Genomic DNA, 22600 nt, shown 5'->3' with positions numbered 1-22600 from the left:
CAGTTCTCTGTCAGTACTATGTGTCATGAATTTTATTTGCATGGTCCTGGCATTGTGGAGACTCATCGTTACGTGCTTGTGTTTTTTCCCCCCACACACACACTCTGTTCCTCCTGATCAGTCACTGCACTCCTGCCCATGTCCTCTTCATCATCACCACATTCTCATCATCATCATCAATATATCTCTGCCTTTTGTTTAGTCTGTGACACTTAGATTTGAGATCTTCTGTCTAATAAGCATGTTCACAATTACAGTTACAGTTCATTACAGTTCATTACAGTTCACAATTAACCTGTGCAAGAAATCCTGTGTTGATCAACCAGTACATAACACCACTTCCTAGTTCGAGTCAGATTGTGACATCATTTCCTCTCTCTTGCAGTCGGCGATGGCGTCACTGGAACCGGTTCTGCCGCAGGAAGTGTCGTGCTGCCGTGAAGTCGGTGTCTTTCTATTGGCTGGTGATCATCCTGGTGTTTCTGAACACGCTCACCATCTCGTCAGAGCACTACAACCAGCCTGACTGGCTCACTGAAGTACAGGGTGGGTAGAGGGTCAAATTGCTATTTTCCAATTACATACCCTCAGCATAATATGCACTTTACAGTGTCCTTTGCAGGAACCCAGTATACATCCTATGCTCTGTATGAATCTTACAATCTGCAATGTTATTGTACTACAGTGTCCTTGATAATCCGACGATACCTGTGACATAGCCAATAAAATGTTTGTTTTTTACAACCAGAAACTCTATGTCTGCAGCATATTGTAACCCTTCCTACCAGATCCCCATAGCAATGATCTTTGTAACTGGAACGTGTTGTACTGCAGTGTCTACATGCTGATGTCCTCTGCTCTCCAGATGTGGCCAACAAGGTTCTGCTGGCTTTGTTCACGTGTGAGATGCTGGTGAAAATGTACAGTCTGGGCCTGCAGGCCTACTTCGTGTCCCTGTTCAACCGCTTCGACTGCTTCGTGGTGTGCGGCGGCATCGTGGAGACCATCCTGGTGGAGCTGGCCATCATGTCTCCTCTGGGCATCTCTGTGTTCCGTTGTGTCCGCCTGCTACGCATCTTCAAGGTCACACGGTGAGACTGGGAGACGCCAGGAGAGGCTGAACATAGATTGATGTTGTGGAGGTGTATTTTGGCCAAAATGTTTGCCTCTGTGATACTTTCACGTCGTATCGTGTTCTTTACCCGCGGGTTTGATTTGGCATATACTGTTGGAAGAATGTATATCGGTGTCTAGGTATGTGTGTGCATGTGTGTGTGTTTGTGTGTTTTGCATTCATCTTAACTCTCTCTCTCTATGCCCTTTAGCCATTGGGCATCTCTCAGTAACCTGGTGGCGTCGCTGCTCAACTCCATGAAGTCCATCGCCTCCCTCCTGCTCCTGCTCTTCCTCTTCATCATCATCTTCTCCCTGTTGGGCATGCAGCTCTTCGGAGGCAAGTTCAACTTCGACGAGACGATAACCAAGAGGAGCACCTTCGACAACTTCCCCCAGGCGCTACTCACAGTGTTTCAGGTAGGCCGCCTCTACCCGCCTCTCTCACAGTGATTATTGACCTATTGACGTTGTGATGATGTCTTAAATGACGTTGCGATTCTGTTGTGAGGACGTTGCAACAACGTTGTGACGACGTTGCGATAACGTTGTGATATGACGTTGTGATAAAATTGTGATGACTTGTAATCATAACATTAATAATGTTGTGATGACGTTGTGTTACTGTGTTGTGTGACTCAGATCCTGACAGGCGAGGATTGGAACGCTGTGATGTATGATGGCATCATGGCGTACGGTGGACCCTTCTCATCAGGCATGGTCGTCAGCATCTACTTCATCATCCTCTTCGTCTGCGGAAACTGTATCCTGTTTCTAACACATGGATTCCACTGCCTGTAGCTGTTTAGAGTTTCGAACAATGTTATCCGCTGGTTCTAGAGAGCCACAATATGTGCAGGCGTTTGTTTCGCCCCAGCACTAACTCACCTGACTCAGCTAGTCGTGAGTTACTCTTCATGAGTACTTGGTTTGTTGAATCAATTACGCTAGTCCTGAGCTGGAACAAAACCCTGCACACATTGCAGGCCCACAGGACCAGGAGTGAAGAACAGTGCATTACATTGAAACGTTAGGTGAACGTTGTAGCTCTGTTGCCCTTAAGTCCTGTGTGTAATCAGACATCCTGCTGAACGTCTTCTTGGCCATCGCCGTTGACAACCTGGCAGACGCAGAGAGCCTGAACACAGCCCAGAAGGAGGAAGAGGAGGAGAAGGAGAGGAAGAAGAGTTCCAGGTAATGCCAATACTGTCTGACTGATAGGAGATAGGGTTGTGGTTTTGTTTTTCCTCTGTACCTGACATTTGATTTGATTTGACATGGAGGTTGTCTTGTGTTTGGGGTCATTTTCTCCAGAAGTGACACAGACAAGACAGAGGATCTGAAACCTGAAAGCCAGGATGGGGAGATCAAGGTAATCACAGACTGACTTTTAGTTTCAGAGTTTAGAAAGTCAGAGGAGAGCAATCCATAACCACACAGAGGCACCATTAGGTAACAAATGGTGCTGGTAATCCCTGGGTATTTATTCACGTCTACATTTTTAGCAACTCAGGATGGTACAGTGAGGTTAAACCATGTGGCATTCATAACAGTACTGATACAATGCTGACATGTCATTTGTGTCTGTGTGGGTGTAGCTTCCATTGGAGGAGGAAGTGGAAGAGGAGAAGGAGCCGTATCCCACTCCAGATACTCCAGGTAAACTCTTCTGGCCTAGCTTTGGTGCTGTAGCTTCCGTGCCCTGACACTGCTTTGTCTCCGATCCTGGGTCTCCCCAGTTGGTGATGATGACGACGATGATGACGATGATGAGCTCCCGGAGGTTCCGATTGGGCCACGCCCTCAGAGGCTGTCGGACCTCAGCGTCAAGGAGAAGACTCCGCCCATCCCTGAGGGCAGCGCTTTCTTCATCTTCAGCAACACTAACCTGTGAGTAGGCCTCAGTACAAAACATAGGATATTATGCAAACACACGCACACTGACTTTTTTGCACACCGTCCCAACAGATCCATAGATGACGCAGTCTCAATTGCTCTCCGCACTGCCCTCACCCACCTAGATGAGAGGAATATCTATGTGAGAATGCTGTTCATTGACTACAGCTCAGCATTCAACACCCTTCGTCCCCTCCAAGCGCATCACCTAGCTTAGTACTGTGGGTCTGAACAGCTCCCTCTGCAACTGGATCCTGGACTTCCTTACGGGCCGACCCCAGGTGGTGAGGATAGGCAACATCACCTCCTCCACGCTGACTTTCAACACAGGGGCCCCACAAGGGTGTGTGCTTAGTCCTCTCCTGTACGCCTTGTTCACCCACGACTGCATGGCCAGGCATGACTCCAACACAATCATCAAGTTTGCTGACGACACGACGGTGGTAGGCCAGATGACCGTCAACGATGAGTCAGCCTACAGGGAGGAGGTCAGTGACCTGGCAGTGTGGTGCCAGAGCAACAACCTCTCCCTCAGTGTCAGTAAGACCAAGGAGCTGTTCGTGGACCACAGGAAACAGGGGCGTGAGCACGCCCCCATCCACATCGAGAGGGCTGCGGTAGAGCAGGTCGAGAGCTTCAAGTTCTTCTGTGTTCAAATCAATAAAGACTTAAAATGGTCCAAACACATGTGCACAGTTGTGAAGAAGGCGCAACAACGCCTCTTCTTCCTCAGGAGGTTAGAAAAAGTTTGGCATTGGTCCTCAAATCGTCAAAATGTTCTACAGCTGTACCATTGAGAGAATTCTGACTGGCTGCATCACTGCCTGGTATGGCAATAGCACTGCCCTCGACCACATAGCTCTACAGAGGGTGGAGTGGAAAGCCCATTGCATCATTTGGGCCGAGCTCCCTGCCTTCCAGGACATTTATATCGGGCGGTGTGGTAGAAAGGCCCGGAAAATCTTTAAAGACTCCAACCACCCAAGCCATAGACTGTTCTCTCTGCTTCCGCACGGCAAGCCGCACCGCTCTTGAACGGCTTCTATCCACAATCAATACGATTGATAAATAGCTGACAAAATAGCTACACGGACTATCTGAGTTAACCTTGTATATTTGTTGACCTAGTTTTGTCTTTACGCAGACTCACAGGGCCCTACACACTCACACACACTCACTCACTCCATCTGCTCAATCACACATAATATGCACATACATTTATATTCATACCTTGTATATTTATTGACCCAGTTTTGTCTTTACGCATACTCTACACACCCACACACCCACTCACATACAAGCTGCTGCTACTCTGTTTATCTTCTATCCTGTTGCCTAGTCCCCCTACCCCTATACATATCTACCTCCATCACTCCAGTATCCCTGCACATTGTAAATATGGTATTGGAACTGACCCTGTATTTAGTATGCTTACCCCTATACATATCTACCTCCATCACTCCAGTATCCCTGCACATTGTAAATATAGTATTGGAACTGACCCTGTATATAGTATGGTATTGAACTGACCCTGTATATAGTATGGTATTGAACTGACCCTGTATATAGTATGGTATTGAACTGACCCTGTATATAGTATGGTATTGAACTGACCCTGTATATAGTATGGTATTGAACTGACCCTGTATATAGTATGGTATTGAACTGACCCTGTATATAGTATGGTATTGAACTGACCCTGTATATACTATGGTATTGAACTGACCCTGTATATAGTATGGTATTGAACTGACCCTGTAAATAGTCTGGTATTGAACTGACCCTGTATATAGTATGGTATGGAACTGACCCTGTATATATTATGGTATTGGAACTGACCCTGTATATAGTATGGTATTGGAACTGACCCTGTATATAGTATGTTATTGAACTGACCCTGTATATAGTATGGTATTGGAACTGACCCTGTATATAGTATGGTATTGAACTGACTCTGTATATAGTATGTTACTTACTTATTGTGTTCTTCATATTTCTTCTTATTTCTCATCTGTTTTTTCTAGTATTACATTGTTATTGATTATTGCATTGTTGGGTTTTGAGTTTGCAAGAAAGGCATTTCACTGTGCTTGTACATGTGACATTAAAACTTGAAACACACACACACACTCACAAATAATGTGTAATTAAATGGCTTTCTTTCTCAGGGTCCGGGTGGCCTGCCACAAGCTGACCAACCACCACATCTTCACCAACCTCATCCTGGTCTTCATCATGCTGAGCTCTGTGTCTCTGGCTGCTGAGGACCCCATACGCAACTTCTCGGCACGCAACATCGTATGTATGCTGCAGCAGCCTTTTCTCTGACATTCAAAATAACCATTAAAGCTGCAATATGTAACTTTTTGGGCGACCCGACCAAATGTATATATAAATGTGAGTTATAGATCTGTCATTCTCATTGAAAGCAAGCCTAAGAAGAGGTAGATCTGTTCTATGTGCGCTATTTCTATGCTTCCCGTTCATAAGTTACGCTTTTGCATCGTTTACTTCCGGGTTTTGTACACCAGCTTCAAACGGCTGAAAAAACAATATTTTTGGTTATTGATAATATATTTCTCAGCGGTTTAGATAGTAATTAGGCAAACTATTAGAACCAACCAGGAAATGGCGGAGCCAATTCTGCATATTGCACCTTTAATAGCATCAAGATGATGTCTACTTCCATGAAAGTCATTTTACAGTAATTTTACAGTAATGACATTAAGATCATGTTTAACAGTGATATGGAATATCCATGTTAAAAACTACATTTGAACTAAAAACTCAAACCTATACTATCAATTTAGGACGGTTGATGCATTCTGAAGTTGTTGATATCATGTCATGTGGTGATGCCTTGACCTCCTGTTAAACTTTCACATTGCCTTTTGCAGATACTTGGTTATTTTGACTATGCTTTCACGGCAATCTTTACTGTTGAGATCCTGTTGAAGGTAAATGCTTCCCCCCCCTCTGTGTGTGTGTGCTGTGCTCTACTGCTTGTGTGGTAACACTCCAACCTTCTCGTTGCTTTCCAGATCCTAGGCTATGCAGATTATGTCTTCACTAGTATGTTTACCTTTGAGATCCTGTTGAAGGTAACCTGGTTTCTATGACAACCATAGCCTTGCTGCACTCCCCTGTCTACTGTATGTCGCCTGTTTGTAAATGGCACACGTTTTTTCCCCATTTGTCTGTCAGCAACCGTCACGGCACCTCTTTTAATCACAAACGGACCCGAAGCTCAATAGATAACATCAGTTGTTATCCCATGAGTTGTTATTATTTTCATTTGGAGCCAAAAGAGGGGGCAATATGTATCCGTGTAGATTTTTTGAGAGTAGCATGATGAATCTGCATTCTTATTGTGTACAGTTTAAACTGCACCCTGTAAAGATGAGGGCTCATGGTAGGTCAACTCTTTGTGAATCTCCACCATAGAGATTCCTAGCCCGGTTGGCAGATCTGTTTCTCCTTTAGCCAACAAGTTCTGAGTTTGGCCTGAACTAAAGCATAAACAGATCTGGCATCCGCATCCTATTGGTATGATGTTGTCATTCTTCCCCCTCGAGTACTTCCACAGAATGTGCATGAAACCACGACCCACATGAATGACTCTGAAGCAATTTGACTACTCTTTTGAATGCAACCTTAACCCCCCCCCCCCCCCCCCCACCCACCCCTCCCCAGTTTGAGCGATCTTTGCAGTTTGAGCGAACTTTGTTATAATCTCTATAGGAAATTAATAGGAATATCTCTGAAATGATGTGTCCAACGTCAGAACAGTTCTCATTTGTCTATGTTTTAAATGTCATTGCCTGTGTGCTGTCGTGTGTGTGTGTGTGTGTGTGTGTGTGTGTGTGTGTGTGTGTGTGTGTGTGTGTGTGTGTGTGTGTGTGTGTGTGTGTGAGAGAGAGAAGATGTGCAGGTGATGGCGATTGTCTGATATGCAACTAAATGTGTACTTTGTTGTATCTGAGTTTCTATAGAAACCCATTTTTCTGGCATTGATTATCACATTGAGAAGCATGCGTAGGAGTTTGAGTAAGAGTGGAACTAGATCTGTGTGTAGGTGGACGTGTTTCACTATACTTGTGTGGACCAGAAGTCACCACAAGAGTGTCCCCACAATTTAGGGTTAAGGTTAAAATTAGTGTGAGGGTTAGGGTTAGGATTAGGGGTTAAACGGTAGGTTTAGGGTTAGGGTTAGGTTTTTGGGGTTATGGTCAGGGTTGGGTTCAGGGTTAATGGGAATCAATTGTTTGTCCCCACAAGGTTAGATAAACAAGACGGTGTGTGTTTGTCTGCCTGCCCACGTCTATGTCACCGACAGTTATGGCTAAAGCTATTGTGTCTAGTAAGGGACAGCCCAGTGTATATGTTCAGGATATCTGACGCCGGTATCTCTGTGCTCTCCAGATGACAGCGTTTGGGGCTTTCCTCCATAAAGGAGCCTTCTGCAGGAACTACTTCAACCTGCTGGACCTACTGGTGGTGGGAGTCTCTCTGGTGTCCTTCGGCATTCAGTACGTAACCAATCCATCCATCCACCAATCAAGCAACCAACCAATGTGGTCATAACTGTCTCTGTTTGGTGTTCAGGTCGTCCGCCATCTCGGTGGTGAAGATCCTGCGTGTGCTGAGGGTGCTGCGGCCCCTGAGGGCCATCAACAGAGCCAAGGGCCTCAAGGTGAGACAGGGGTCCAGTGGGTCACAGTGGAACAACTGTTTAACAACGCACCCAGAGAAAACCAGTTCTAACTAGCACACTTCCACAAGGGAACCGGCCGCTGAAATCCCCTGCAGTTCATCATGCTAAGGGTAGAGGGTTCAATGAGGTTGATTCGTCCCTGACCTTTTCTCTCTCGTCTCCTCTGTTTTTGACCCCTGACCCTGCAGCATGTGGTCCAGTGTGTATTTGTGGCCATCAGGACCATTGGTAATATCATGATCGTCACCACGCTGCTACAGTTCATGTTCGCCTGCATAGGAGTGCAGCTCTTCAAGGTACCTACCTCCATTGTAGTATGACGGAATGAGTGTTGTGTGTGCAATTCATTATACAGTTGAAGTCAGAAGTTTACATACACCTTAGCCAAATACATTTAAACTCAGTTTTTCACAATTCCTGACATTTAATCCCAGTAAGAATTCCCTGTATTAGGTCAGTTAGGATAACCACTTTATTTTAAGAATGTGAAATGTCAGACAGAAGGATTTATTTCAGTTTTTATTTCTTTCATCACATTCCCAGTGGGTCAGAAGTTTACATACACTCAAGTATGTATTTGGTAGCATTTTTATTATTAGTATTTGGTAGCATTTTTTAAAAATTGTTTAACTTGGGTCAAACGTTTGGGTAGCCTTCCACAAGCTTCCCACAATAAGTTGGGTGAATTTTGGCCCATTCCTCCTGACAGAGCTGGTGCCCACAAATGTTCTATAGGATTGAGGTCAGGGCTTTGCGATGGCCACTCCAATACCTTGACTTTGTTGTCCTTAAGCCATTGTGCCACAACTTTGGAAGTATGCTTGGGGTCATTGTCCATTTGGAAGACCCATTTGCGACCAAGCTTTAACTTCCTGACTGATGACTTAAGATGTTGCTTCAATATATCCACATAATTATCCTACCTCATGATGCCATCTATTTTGTGTAGTGCACCAGTCCCTCCTGCAGCAAAGCACCCCCACAACATGATGTTGCCACCCCCGTGCTTCACGGTTGGGATGGTGTTCTTCGGCTTGCAAGCCTCCCCCTTTTTCCTCCAAACATAACAATGGTCATTATGGCCAAACAGTTCTATTTTTGTTTCATTAGACCAGAGGACATTTCTCCAAAAAGTACGATCTTTGTCCCCATGTGCAGTTGCAAACTGTAGTCTGGCTTTTTTTTATGGCGGTTTTGGAGCAGTGGCTTTTTCCTTGCTGAGTGGCCTTTCAAGTTATGTTGATATAGGACTTGTTTTACTGTGGATATAGATACTTTTGTACCTGTTTCCTCCATCATCTTCACAAGGTCCTTTGCTGTTGTTCTGCGATTGATTTGCACTTTTCGCACCAAAGTATGTTCATCTCTAGGAGACAGAAAGCGTCTTCTTCCTGAGCGGTGTGACGGCTGCGTCGTCCCATGGTGTTTATACTTGCGTACTATTGTTTGTACAGATGAACGTGGTACCTTCAGGTGTTTTGAAATTGCTCCCAAGGATGAACCAGACTTGTGGAGGTCTACAATTTTTTTTTGAGGTCTTGGCTGATTTCTTTTGATTTTCCCATGTAGTCAAGCAAAGAGGCACTGAGTTTGAAGGTAGGCCTTGAAATACATCCACAGGTACATCTCCAATTGACTCAAATGATGTCAATTAGCCTATCAGAAGCTTCTAAAGCCATGACATAATTTTCTGGAATTTTCCAAGCTGTTTAAAGGCTGAGTGTATGTAAACTTCTGACCCACTGGAATTGTGATACAGTGAATGATAAGTGAAATAATCTGTCTGTAAACAATTGTTGGAAAAATTACTTGTCATGCACAAAGTAGATGTCCTACCCGACTTGCCAAAACTATAGTTCGTTAACAAGAAATTTGTGGAGTGGTTGAAAAACAAGTTTTAATGACTCCAACCTAAGTGTATGTAAACTTCCGACTTCAACTGTATGTGTGTGATAGTGTGTGATAGAATAGCAGCTGTTAATCTTCTGTTCTCTCGCTCAGGGCAAGTTCTGTCGCTGCACAGACGAGGCCAAGTCCAGCCCGGAGGAATGCAAGTGAGTTGGATTGCACTCCATTTTTTTCCTCCCTGCACTATGCCGGATACAATTGTAAGCTTACCATTGTGTGTGTGTGTGCATATGTCTGTATGTTAATGTGTCACACAGATATGTCAATCTGTGTGTAAAAGTGTAACTTCTTCTTCTCTCCTCGCGTAGAGGCACATACATTCTGTATAAGGATGGCGACACAGTGTTGCCTGCGGTCAGGGAGAGGATCTGGTACAACAGTGACTTCAACTTTGACAACGTCCTCATGGCCATGATGGCTCTGTTCACCGTCTCTACGTTTGAAGGCTGGCCTGCGTAAGAGCCTCTCACAGATGCACACACGCACGCGCACACACACACACACAGCGAAAGCGTCCGCGAACATACACACTCCTACGTATGCGTATCCAGACGTTCACTTTGACGAAGCGTCTCACTGATTAGTGCGCGTTTGTTTCTGTGGCTCAGTCTGCTGTACAAGGCCATCGACTCCAACAGAGAGAATATGGGTCCCATCTACAACTACCGCGTGGAGATCTCCATCTTCTTCATCATCTACATCATCATCATCGCCTTCTTCATGATGAACATCTTTGTCGGTTTCGTCATCGTCACCTTCCAGGAGCAGGGAGAGAAAGAGTACAAGAACTGTGAGCTGGACAAAAACCAGGTAAGAGCCGTGTGTGTGTGTGTGTGTGTGTGTGTGTGTGTGTGTGTGTGTGTGTGTGTGTGTGTGTGTGTGTGTGTGTGTGTGTGTGTGTGTGTGTGTGTGTGTGTGTGTGTGTGTGTGTGTGTGTGTGTGTGTGTGTGTTTGATTAACTCTGTGTTCTCTCTACCCTCTCTAGCGTCAGTGTGTAGAGTATGCTCTGATCGCTCGTCCACTGCGGAGGTACATCCCTAAGAACCCCTACCAGTATAAGTTCTGGTATGTGGTTAACTCCACTGGCTTTGAGTACGTCATGTTCGTTCTCATCATCCTCAACACACTGTGTTTGGCGATCCAGGTGAGTCCCTACTGCCAGCCCTCTATAGCCCTATATATGCCTCTATAGCCATATATAGACCTGTATATGACTGTATAGCCCTCTATAGCCCTGTATATGCCTATATAGCCCTCTGTAGCTCTAAATAGCCCTCTATATCCCTCTATATGCCTATATAGCCCTCTATAGCTCTAAATAGCCCTATATTGCCCTCTATATGCCTATATAGCCCTTTATATATATAAATAGCCCTCTATATGCCTATATAGCCCTATATAGCTCTAAATATCCCTATATAGTCCTCTATATGCCTATATAGCCCTCTATAGCTCTAAATGACCCTATATAGCCCTCTATATGCCTATATAGCCCTCTATAGCTCTAAATAGCCCTCTATATGCCTATATAGCCCTCTATATGCCTATATAGCCCTCTATAGCTCTAAATATCCCTCTATATGCCTAAATAGCCCTCTATATGCCTATATAGCCCTCTATATGCCTATATAGCCCTCTATAGTTCTAAATAGCCCTCTATATGCCTATATAGCCCTCTATATGCCTATATAGCCCTCTATAGCTCTAAATAACCCCATATAGCCCTCTATATGCCTATATAGCCCTCTATATGCCCATATGGCCCTATATAGCCCTCTATATGCCTATATAGCCCTCTATAGCTCTAAATAGCCCTCTATAGTCCTCTCTCTGTTCTCTCTCTATGTCTGGGTCTATTTCTCTGTCCCTCTGTGTCTCCCTGTGTCTCTGTGTCGGGGTCTATTTCTCTGTCCCTCTATGTCCTTCTGTGTCTCTCTGTGTTCTGTGACATTTTGTCAGACTCGTTAACTCATATATATATATATATATATATATGTCTGTACCTCAGTCCCATCTCATCATCCTTCTTTCTGTTCTCCAATGCCCCTTTCTCTCTCTTCCTCCGACCCCCTCTCTCTCTCCCTCTCTCTCCATTTCCTCAGCACTATGGCCAGTCCTACCAGTTCAACTACGCCATGGATGTCCTCAACATGGTCTTCACTGGCGTCTTCACCGTGGAGATGATCCTCAAACTGATTGCCTTCAGACCCAGGGTGAGTCAGGCCTGCCTCTCAGCTTGTATCATAGACCAGTTAACTCACCCCTCTCACTCCTCTCATCCCCTTGTCCTTCTGTCAAGCATTTCCCTCTGTAGTATTGACCTTAACACCCCCCCGCTCACCCTTTCCCTCTCTACTTCTTACCCTCCACTGACCATCCTACCCCTCTCCCTACCTCCCCCTGTGGTGCGCACTGTACCCTGGCCTGTAGGGGTATTTTGGAGACGCCTGGAACGTCTTCGATGCCCTGGTGGTGATCGGCAGCGTAGTCGACATCATTCTCAGTCAGGTAGATGTGAGTATTGTAATAGACCTGCCCTCCTCTCTGCCTCCTCTCTTCCTTCCTTCCTTCCTTGCCTCCCTCACCTTTTTCTAGACTCACTCCTAAAGCCAGTCTGTTGGCTCCTTGGCCTGGTGTGGAAACTCTGTCAGGGCTGGTCACCCATAGGTCTTGATCAGGGTTCCCCAACTGGCGTCACGGCCCGCGGATGGTTTTATTTGTCCCCATGTTCTCTGAGCAAAAAAACTAAATGTATTTGTATTTTTGTTTTTGGCATCTTCATTTTTGGACATAAAAATAAAATAAAAACACCAGGAAATCAACTCCAAGTGATTTGTATTTGGGAAATCTGTTTCTAAGTACTTCCACTCATAATAGAGGCACACGTGATCATATACAAATGTAAGCAAGGTTTGAAATGATTATGTTTTAGTCAAATATTATATCTGTTTGGGCTTCTTGCGGTCAATTTGCAGTCTACAAATTATTTGTAAATATGTTCCGGCCCCCTGACCGACCGCTCAAGAAAAAAACGGCCCGCGACTGAATTTAGGAGATGATCCCTGGTCAGGACTGGTGTTGGGTCTAGGTCTATGGTGGTCAGTTACTCAGCACTGTGTAGGCACTGTATCAGTGAGAAACGTATAATATCTTATAGAGGGTTGTAGAGGGCTCATAACAGATCATAGTCAGAAGAACTTCTTTCACTGTTTCATATGTATAAGTTGGGCTACTTAGAGGCATGCATTACAGAAGCCTGCTGAGGGGAAAACGGGCTCATGACAATGGCTGGAATGGAGTTTATGGAATGGTATCAAACACTATGAGCCCGTCCTCCCCAATTCAGGTACCACCGGCCGCTTTGTATTCTCACAGACAGTGCCACTCAGCCGCTTATTCTACGTCTTGCTGTATTCTTTCATGTCTTAACTCATGTGTATTTTCACATATCTCTATCCTTCTCTTTCTCTCTTTCTGCTTCTGTTCTCTTCTCTTTGTGTCCATGGGCTGGCGCTTACAGCACTATTTCGCTGATGCATGGAACACGTTTGATGCCTTAATTGTTGTCGGTAGCGTCGTTGACATTGCAATCACAGAGATCAATGTAAGTAGCCGTCTTCACGTCACTTGTCCTGTAGCACTATTGGAGGGAATGCCTTGCAATGACATCAGGGCTACATTCAAGATCTCAAAATTGTTTCACGTCCCAGACATGTTCGTTAACTATGGTAGGTAGCTCTTCAGAAAGTTGTTGCTCTATCTAGCTAGCATTGATAATCGTGAATGCAACCCTATGATCCCTGGAGATCAAAATGTGGTATGTGATGTCTATAAATGTGATGACAACAGATTTATACGATTCTATAATGATAGGATAGTTTTGAAACACTCTAAGGCAGCGGTATTCAAAGTCGGGGTCACTGGGGTATTGCAGCGGGGCCAAAAAAGATACAAATAAACTTTTATTTGAACAAAAATGACTAAATATTAATAGTACAGATTATTGTATGGGACAATATATAAAAGTTGAAAAATGTAATTGAGTAAATGTATTGATTGGTTTCTTTTCATTTTGATAAGAGGGATGAAAGTTTTTTTTTAACGTAAAAATCTAAATGTACCGATTCTTAAGGTTGTGTCATTAGATTTGGGGTGTGGTGGGTTCGCCAGAAGTTCAAGTGGAAAAAAATTGGGTCCCCCGCTGAAGAAGTTTGAATACCGCTGCTCTAAGGGTTATTGCAATGCCTCCCTCCAATATGTTATCTAGATTAGTGATCCATGCTTGGTGCTGTTCTGTAACTGTGTGTCATCGTGAAGTTTGTGTGGCCCTGTCTTTTCTTCTGTTCGGAACACAAATCTAAACACACACACGGCCTTACACACATACACAAAAAACACAGTGTCTTACCTACATGGTAAGTAAGCTAAGTGAAACTATATTATTCTATTAGTCAGGTTAGTCATCTTGTAACATACTCTCATAAATGTGTTTGACCAGTGAGTGACAATCACACTGGATATTTACTTCAATGATTGAAATATTCAACCAAGTTCGTATTTGTGGGACCCACTCGTTATCTGGTACAGGTCAAAGTTTTCTTTCTTCACCTGTGTAGAATTGAATGGCACGTTTTATGTACCCAACGTGCTACTGTGGTCATACTGTGCTAAGTTATTGTGATTCTGCTTTGCATGAGAGGCAAAGATGATGGTGTCCGGTCGACACTGTTGCTTACTGTAACATGTCTGTTCTGGATGTTTTCTGATTCCCGAGCTGTATTAAAGAAGTTCCGATCATATTTTGCTGGGTTGATTGAATCGACGATGAAGCAATGTTATGACATTGTGAAGCAGTTAAGTCATTAGGCCAATAACAATGACTAATTGATGACATCAGTGATATGAGTGATGAAGCAGTCAAGTTGTTAGTGGTTAACCCAGGCTTTTTGGTCTCAAGGCCCTGCCAGTGGTGAAGGTGATTGTGGAGCCAGTGGTAAGAAGCCCCTCCCACTACCCCACTCTTCCTCATCGTCGTCGTCGTCGTCATCGTCTCAGCACAGAGCTGTTTCTGTTGTCAGTCATGTCGTCACGTTCGTTTGGAATGAAATATGTTCTGAATGATATTCTTTAGTGAGGATTTCATGTCTTGCCTGTTTTGTGGCCCGGTACCATGAACAAGATCAGTTCTGATTTGGGATCTTGTTTGTGTTGATAGTCGTCTCATTATCAGTCTTTTGTTGTGTCCCTTTGTTCATGTTTGACCTGGGATCGCGTAGATGCTGTGGTTTTGCTTGTGTCTTAAGCAGTCATCCAACGAAGCGTGTGTCTGGACATTCCCGCCGAGTCTGGAGACACGTCCCTGTATGACTCCTAGGAGTGGGGACACTTGTATGTATGTGTATGTATGTGGTTGTGTATGCATTGCATTGACACAAGTCAAGGACTGTTGCATGTTCCTCTACCTGAATGCGTACACACATGCACTGATGTGCACCCACACACACACACACAAACTGCGTGTTGATCTCTGGCCTGCTCCTAGCTGTGTGTTAAAGCAGCACCATCAGTCCTATGGAGGTTCCACCTCCTGTCTCCTGTCTCCTCTCTCTCTCTGTCTCTCTGTCTCCTCTCTCTCTCTCTCTGTCTCTCTGTCTCTCTCTCTGTCTCTCTGTCTCTCTGTCTCTCTCTCTGTCTCTCTCTCTCTCTCTCTCTCTCTCTCTCTCTCTCTCTCTCTCTGTCTCTCTGTCTCTCTGTCTCTCTGTCTCTGTGTCTCAGAACACAGAGGACAGCGCTCGCATCTCCATCACATTCTTCCGCTTGTTCCGAGTCATGCGATTGGTCAAGCTGCTCAGCAGAGGGGAGGGCATCCGAACGCTCCTGTGGACCTTCATCAAGTCCTTCCAGGTGAGAGAATAAACTACCCGGGACGACAGCGGAGTCATACGGGTCAGACTGTAACCGTACAGGTGAAGGTGCACCTTCTCTTCCTGAGTCTGAACACACTCCTGAAATGGTCGTTTCTCTCTCTTTTGCATTCATTCCTAGGCTCTTCCCTATGTTGCCCTCCTGATAGCCATGTTGTTCTTCATCTACGCTGTTATCGGAATGCAGGTAACTGACAACCATTTCTCTTTGAATTGACACTACGATTAGCTTTATCTCCAGGACTTCCAGGTTTCTTCCTAACACACTGTGTTTGTTTGTTCCAGGTGTTCGGAAAGATCGCCATGGTAGACGGCACACGGATAAACCACAACAACAACTTCCAGACCTTTCCTCAAGCTGTCCTGATGCTCTTCAGGTGCGTGTGCGACTAGTTTGTGTATTATGTGTCATCATATTGTGGTGTGCTAGGGACACGTTTGGCGTCAGATCAAACGTACGCGCGTGCGGTTATGGATGGTGAGTAGTTGTGGTTGTTTTGGGGTTATAATGTGACTTGAATGTTCTCAGGTGTGCTACAGGCGAGGCGTGGCAGGAGATCATGCTGGCATGTCTGCCAGGGAAGCTGTGTGACTCCGAGTCAGACTACAACCCCGGAGAGGAGAGAACCTGTGGCAGCGGATTCGCCGTCATCTACTTCATCAGCTTCTACATGCTCTGCGCCTTCCTGGTACACACACATACACACAGCATGTAGACACACACACACACAAAGTCTTGTACAGCTAACCTCGTGGGGACACACAATTCAGTCCCATTCAAAATCCTATTTACACTAACCTTAACCCTAACCCAAAAACCTAACCTTAACCCTAAATGTAATTCTAACCCTAACACTAATTCTAACCTTAATCCTAAACCCCCTAGAAATAGCATTTGACCTCGTGGGGACTTCTGGTCCCCACAAGAATAGTTAAACATGTCCACTGAGTGTTTTACTGCCTCTGTTTCAGATCATCAACCTGTTTGTGGCTGTCATCATGGACAACTTTGACTATCTGACGCGTGATTGGTCCATTCTGGGCCCTCACCACCTGGATGAGTTTAAAAGGATCTGGTCTGAGTACGACCCTGAGGCTAAGTGAGTCTGTATTAACATCTGGACATACAGGACACACACACACACGGTGGTGGGAAAAGTACTCAATTGTCATACTTGAGTAAAAATAAAAATACCTTCATAGAAAATGACTCATGTAAAAAGTGAAAGTCACCGAGTAAAATATTACTTGGGTAAAAGTATCTGGTTTTAAATGTACTTAAGGAATAAAAAAAAGGTGCTATCTAGAACCTAAAAGGGTTCTTCAGCTGTCCCCATAGGAGAACCCTTTGAAGAACCCTTGTTGGTTCCAGGTAGAACCCTTATGGTTCCAAGTAGATATATTAAAACCAGACAGAATTTTTTTGTAAATGTATTGACAGTTAAGGGGACATTCAAACACTCAGACATCATTTACAAACGCAGTATTTGTGTTTAGTGAGTCCGCCAGATCAGAGGCAGTAGGGATGACAATATGCTAAATTGATAAGTTTGTGAATTGGACTATATTGCTGTCCTGCCTGAGCATTCGAAATGTAACAAGTATTTTGGGGTATCAGGGAAAATATATGGGAGTAAAAAGTACATATTTTCTTTATGAATGTAGTGAGGTAAAAGTTGTCAAATATATAAATAGTAAAGTACAGAAAAATGACTTAAGTAGTATTTCAAAGTATTTTTACTAAGTGACTTTACACCACTGTGCACACACACACACACACACACACACACACACACACACACACACACACACACACACACACACACACACACACACACACACACACACACACACACCTGCAGTCATTCATCTACATTAGTTCTCACTGTGTTGTTTCTGTATTTGGTGTTGCTGTCGGGAGTGTGTTGCTGTCGGGAGTGTGTTACCTTCAGCGTTGGTGTTTCTGTCTCTTTCAGGGGCAGGATAAAGCATCTGGATGTGGTTACCTTGCTGAGACGCATCCAGCCTCCTCTCGGCTTCGGCAAGCTGTGTCCACACAGAGTGGCCTGCAAGGTGTGCTTACGCACCCACGCAAACACACACAGTGTATTCAACACACAGCACAAACACTACACACGTTACACACACATTTTACACGAGGTGTTCATTTTTGTGGGCTCAACCTTGCCCTGGTTAACTCACACATTGCATAACCGTAACTCCTTACAGAGATTGGTTGCCATGAACATGCCCCTGAACAGTGATGGCACGGTCATGTTTAACGCCACCCTGTTTGCCTTGGTGAGGACCGCTCTGAAGATCAAGACCGAAGGTGAGCAGTGCGGTCATCGCAGCACCAGCTGCTGTGGACATTCACCTTTGAGGATAGGCGAGCGTGGCATAGCCTAGCGGTTAGAGCGTTGGGTCAGTAACCGAAAGGTTGCTAGATCGAATCCCAGAGCTGACGAGGTAAAAATCTGTCGTTCTGCCCCTGAACAAGGCAGTTAACCCGCTGTTCCTAGGCCGTCATTGAAAAGAAGAATTTGTTCGTAACTGACTTGCCCAGTTAAATAAAGGTAAAAAAATGACACTTCCTTTTTATAGTAGGGGATTTAGTACTGCCTGTAGCCACAAGAGGGTGCTGCTGGGAGCTGACACAGTGACAATGTCTGAATGAGGACGCACAGTCGTCATACAGTTTCTCAGAATGTTCTGTACTCAAAATACTCTTATACAGTGGCCCGCTAAATGGCTGGTTTGATTGGTCCAAAAACATTTACCGAGTGTTTGATTTCCTAGGCAACCTGGAGCAGGCCAATGAGGAGTTGCGAGCGGTCATCAAGAAGATCTGGAAGAGGACCAGCATGAAGCTGCTGGACCAAGTGGTGCCCCCTGCTGGCGGTCAGTAGAATGGCTCCAGCCTCTGTGACGTCTGTCTCCACTAACTGGACGGTAGATGTAGCGTTACCTCATGGCTAGCCTGGCTACAGAGATGTGGCAGACTGCCCTGCGCACCCACACTCATTTGGTATGTACACGTTAAACATACAAATGCGCTGTGCAGACGCACATGCATAAGCAGTGGTATTGCTTATGCACTGTGTGTGTGAGGTCAGGGTGGCAACCCTATACTCCAGGCTGACCCGCGACAAAGCTTTCCCTCAGCAGTGGTATTACACACAATACATTCATGGGACTTGTTGCATAGAGGTACATGGATCGCTAACAGCATAGGTTATTAGCAGTCCCACATTAAGGATCAACTCATTCATTGACATTAGTGATCCATTGTAATGCTGACCTTCTAGTGAAACAGTTTGCGTAGACTAATTATTGACAGGCAGTCGAGTCCTCTCTTCCTGTTTTCATGTGTCAATAGCCGTTAAAGCCTAGTCGTTTGACCACAGATAAGAGCAGGATCAGATAGAGGAGCAGACAGTCACTTCAGTTCAGAGGAACTCACCTTATCTGACTCTTATCTTTCCATCCATACCGAGTGTGCTCATATCAAAGGTCAAATAGGGGGTGCTTCTATAAGTCTGTAACCTGTACAAGTGTGTGGTGTGAAATGGAAATGTTTTTTGTTTTGTTGCATACCCCGCTCCCCCTGCGACACCCTCAGAGAGTGGGGTCACAGCCAGGGATCGGCCATTATTGACAGCGACCCTGAAAATGCTCACTGACTCCCTATTGATAGTCAGGCCAGGTTCAATCTGATATGGCACCCTATTCACTTTCTTGTGCACTTAGTAGTGTTCTTTATAGGAAGGGAGGGAATATGATTCCGGTTAGGACGCGGACTCACAGCACCCATGTGTTTCTGTGCAATGCCATGCTCAACTGTTTTGCTGTGTGTTCTTTTGTTGTCTCCCACTTGGTTGTCCTGAGCCGTACTGTCCTAAACAGTCTATCGTGCCATGCTGTGCTGGTGTTGACCAACCTGTGATGTTTTCACTGTTCTCTAGTTTGCTGCAACCCACCCCTATTCGTCGTATTCATTTTATTTTCCTAGTTGTCATTTGCTACACTATGCTTTGTGCTTTGGCTCTGATGCTTTGGCTCTGATGCTTGGCTCGTTCTAGCACTGCATGCTCTGCTATAACTACTAACTCGTCTTGATCTCTCTCTCTTTCTGGCTAAGCTTCTCTTCTCCACAGCTTTCCCTCCTCCTCTCCCTCCTCTTCCCTAGTCTCTTTCTCTCTCTCTGCCGTCCGGAATTTCCTGCAGCAGTTCCGTTTTTGGCCGGTGGCATGAAACTATTGTTGCCGCTCTCTCCTGTGCCTTGTGTCCCCAGTCTGCTTACTAGCTAGCTGAGTGACACAGACCGCTGCTTCCTCTGTTCTCTACTGCTTCCCTGGCCTGCGCGTCGCTTTTCACAGCTTAGATATACTAGTCTCTCTGCTGTATTGTCTTCTTGTTAGATGCTTCTTAACTGTGGCGGTATCCCTGTACTGTAGCTAGCTAAGCCTTAGGTAATAACAGCAGTGCTGTAGTTGGATGTGTAGCTAGCTGTGTGGTAGACTTTAGTGAGATGTGATTGTGAATATAAGGTTGTGGCTGTATTGAGTTGAGGCTAGTGTCTCTTTGTTGTTTACAATTCTACGTTTCAGATCTGTTCATATTTTGATAATGCCACAGATGCTCTCTAGTGGGTAGAGCTGCTGGTGTTGTTTTGAGAGGACTGGTGTGCTGATGTTTTGCTGGCTGTTTCTGTTGGCTGTCTGTCAGAAGGTCAGGCCTGTGCTCGGCTATGTTCTCTGTCACCACAGATCCAGATCCAGGAAGAGAGCTGAGAAGCCGCTGACGCTGTCACACTGGTCTGGTAGAAACTGAACTGCAGTGTAGTGCTTGGTTAAAGTCCCATTTTGTTTTCAGCATTTTTGATTTAATATTTGATACGTTATATGCCACAGACTGCTTTGCACAAAGCTCAGGGGTCCCTAGAAAGTCAGCTACGGTGCCTAAGAATGATGGATAATACGGTGAGTGATGGCGTGGTGCGGTGGTGACAGTGGAGGCGTTTGTGTGGTCTGTTCACTCAGATGATGAGGTAACCGTGGGGAAGTTCTATGCCACCTTCCTGATACAGGACTACTTCAGGAAATTCAAGAAACGCAAAGAGCAAGGCCTGGTGGAAATAAACTCATTCACCAGCCTGAACTCCACCATCGCCCTCCAGGTGAGTCTCAACTTCTGTACTGGACTGTACCAATTTACCTCCTCTAGGGTTGTAAACACTAACAAAACTCCACTATTATGGCCAATATGTATGTAACGCAAGTCAATATTTTTCAACTGCAGCTCAAGTTGAAGTCGGAAGTTTACATATACCTTAGCCAAATACATTTAAACTCAGTTTTTCACAATTCCTGACATTTAATCCTAGTAAAAATCCCCTTTTTTAGGTCAGTTGGGATCACCCCTTTATTTTAAGAATATGAAATGTCAGAATAATAGTAGAGAGAATTATTTATTTCAGCTTTTGTTTCTTTCATCACATTCCCAGTGGGTCAGAAGTTTACATACACTCAATTAGTATTTGGTAGCATTGCCTTTAAAATTGTTTAACTTGGGTCAAACGTTTCAGGTAGCCTTCCACAAGCTTCCCACAATAAGTTGGGTGAATTTTGGCCCATTCCTGCTGACAGAGCTGGTGTAACTGAGTCAGGTTTGTAGGCCTCCTTGTTCGCACACACTTTGTCAGTTCTACCCACAAATTTTCTATAGGATTGAGGGCTTTCTGATGGCCACTCCAATACCTTGACTTTGTTGTCCTTAAGCCATTTTGCCACAAATTTGGAAGTATGCTTGGGGTCATTGTCCATTTGGAAGACCCATTTGCTACCAAGCTTTAACTTCCTGACTGATGTTGCTTCAATATATTCACATAATTATCCATCCTCATGATGCCATCTATTTTGTGAAGTGCACCAGTCCCTCCTGCAGCAAAGCACCCCCACAACATGATGCTGCCACCCCCGTGCTTCACGGTTGGGATGGTGTTCTTCGGCTTGCAAGCATCCCATTTTTTCCTCCAAACATAACGATGGTCATTATGGCCAAACGGTGCTATTTTTGTTTCATTAGACCAGAGGACATTTCTCCAAAGAGTACGATCTTTGTCCCCATGTGCAGTTGCAAATCGTAGTCTGGCTTTTGTATGGAGGTTTTGGAGCAGTGGCTTCTTCCTTGCTGAGCGACCTTTCAGGTAATGTCGATATAGGACTCATTTTACTGTGGATACAGATATTTTTGTACCTGTTTCCTCCAGCATCTTCACAAGGTCCTTTGCTGTTGTTCTGGGATTGATTTGCACTTTTCGCACCAAAGTACGTTCATCTCTAGGAGACAGAACGCGTCTCCTTCCTGAGCGGTAAGACGGCTGCGTGGTCCCATGGTGTTTATACTCGCGTACTATTGTTTGTACAGATGAACGTGGTACCTTCAGGCGTTTGGAAATTGCTCCCAAGGATGAACCAGACTTGTGGAGGTCTACAATTTTTTTTCTGAAGTCTTGGCTGATTTCTTTTGATTTTCCCATGATGTCAAGCAAAGAGGCACTGAGTTTGAAGGTATGCCTTGAAATACATCCACAGGTACACCTTCATTTGACTCAAATGATGTCAATTAGCCTATCAGAAGCTTCTAAAGTCATGACATAATTTTCTGGAATTTTCCAAGCTGTTTAAAGGCACAGTCAACTTAGTGTATGTAAACTTCTGACCCACTGAAATTGTGATACAGTGAATTATAAGTGAAATAATCTGTCTGTAAACAATTGTTGGAAAAATTACTTCTGTCATGCACAAAGTAGATGTCGTAACCAACTTGCCAAAACAATAGTTTTTTAACAAGAAATTTGTGGAGTGGTTGAAAAACGAGTTTTAATGACTCTGACCTAAGTGTATATAAACTTGCGATTTCAACTGTACCTGTACAACTCAAAAGATAATGACCTTGGAAACAACAACTGATGACATGACTTACAAACCCAAATATGGGTGCTATTTTAGTAAGATAATAACACATTGATAAGGGTGAACAA

General features: G+C 44.6%; 1 protein-coding gene across 10 annotated transcripts in view; it reads left to right on the top strand.

The window, feature by feature from the left end:
• Positions 1-22600, top strand: part of LOC120059461 (voltage-dependent L-type calcium channel subunit alpha-1D-like) — an 88121-nt gene that overhangs the window by 56862 nt on the left and 8659 nt on the right. For 2 of the 10 annotated variants that reach the window (XM_039008521.1, XM_039008519.1), the window contains exons 11-40: positions 386-546; positions 866-1091; positions 1326-1533; positions 1756-1876; positions 2193-2307; positions 2428-2485; positions 2712-2772; positions 2853-3003; positions 5178-5307; positions 5907-5966; positions 6051-6110; positions 7432-7538; positions 7615-7702; positions 7912-8019; positions 9725-9777; positions 9940-10086; positions 10240-10441; positions 10617-10775; positions 11734-11844; positions 12062-12145; positions 13152-13235; positions 15407-15535; positions 15677-15742; positions 15841-15932; positions 16085-16244; positions 16528-16655; positions 17532-17628; positions 17785-17887; positions 18355-18456; positions 20598-20734. In XM_039008521.1, coding sequence (XP_038864449.1) covers positions 386-546; positions 866-1091; positions 1326-1533; positions 1756-1876; positions 2193-2307; positions 2428-2485; positions 2712-2772; positions 2853-3003; positions 5178-5307; positions 5907-5966; positions 6051-6110; positions 7432-7538; positions 7615-7702; positions 7912-8019; positions 9725-9777; positions 9940-10086; positions 10240-10441; positions 10617-10775; positions 11734-11844; positions 12062-12145; positions 13152-13235; positions 15407-15535; positions 15677-15742; positions 15841-15932; positions 16085-16244; positions 16528-16655; positions 17532-17628; positions 17785-17887; positions 18355-18456; positions 20598-20734 — 3508 coding nt within the window. The remainder of the gene's footprint in view (positions 1-385; positions 547-865; positions 1092-1325; positions 1534-1755; positions 1877-2192; positions 2308-2427; positions 2486-2711; positions 2773-2852; positions 3004-5177; positions 5308-5906; positions 5967-6050; positions 6111-7431; positions 7539-7614; positions 7703-7911; positions 8020-9724; positions 9778-9939; positions 10087-10239; positions 10442-10616; positions 10776-11733; positions 11845-12061; positions 12146-13151; positions 13236-15406; positions 15536-15676; positions 15743-15840; positions 15933-16084; positions 16245-16527; positions 16656-17531; positions 17629-17784; positions 17888-18354; positions 18457-20597; positions 20735-22600) is intronic. The other 8 variants (XM_039008520.1, XM_039008522.1, XM_039008525.1 and 5 more) reach the window with 8 other exon arrangements.

Source organism: Salvelinus namaycush, chromosome 14, assembly GCF_016432855.1.
Source record: "Salvelinus namaycush isolate Seneca chromosome 14, SaNama_1.0, whole genome shotgun sequence".
NCBI classification, from domain to species: Eukaryota; Metazoa; Chordata; class Actinopteri; order Salmoniformes; family Salmonidae; genus Salvelinus; species Salvelinus namaycush.
This window is presented reverse-complemented; position numbering and strand designations above follow the sequence as displayed.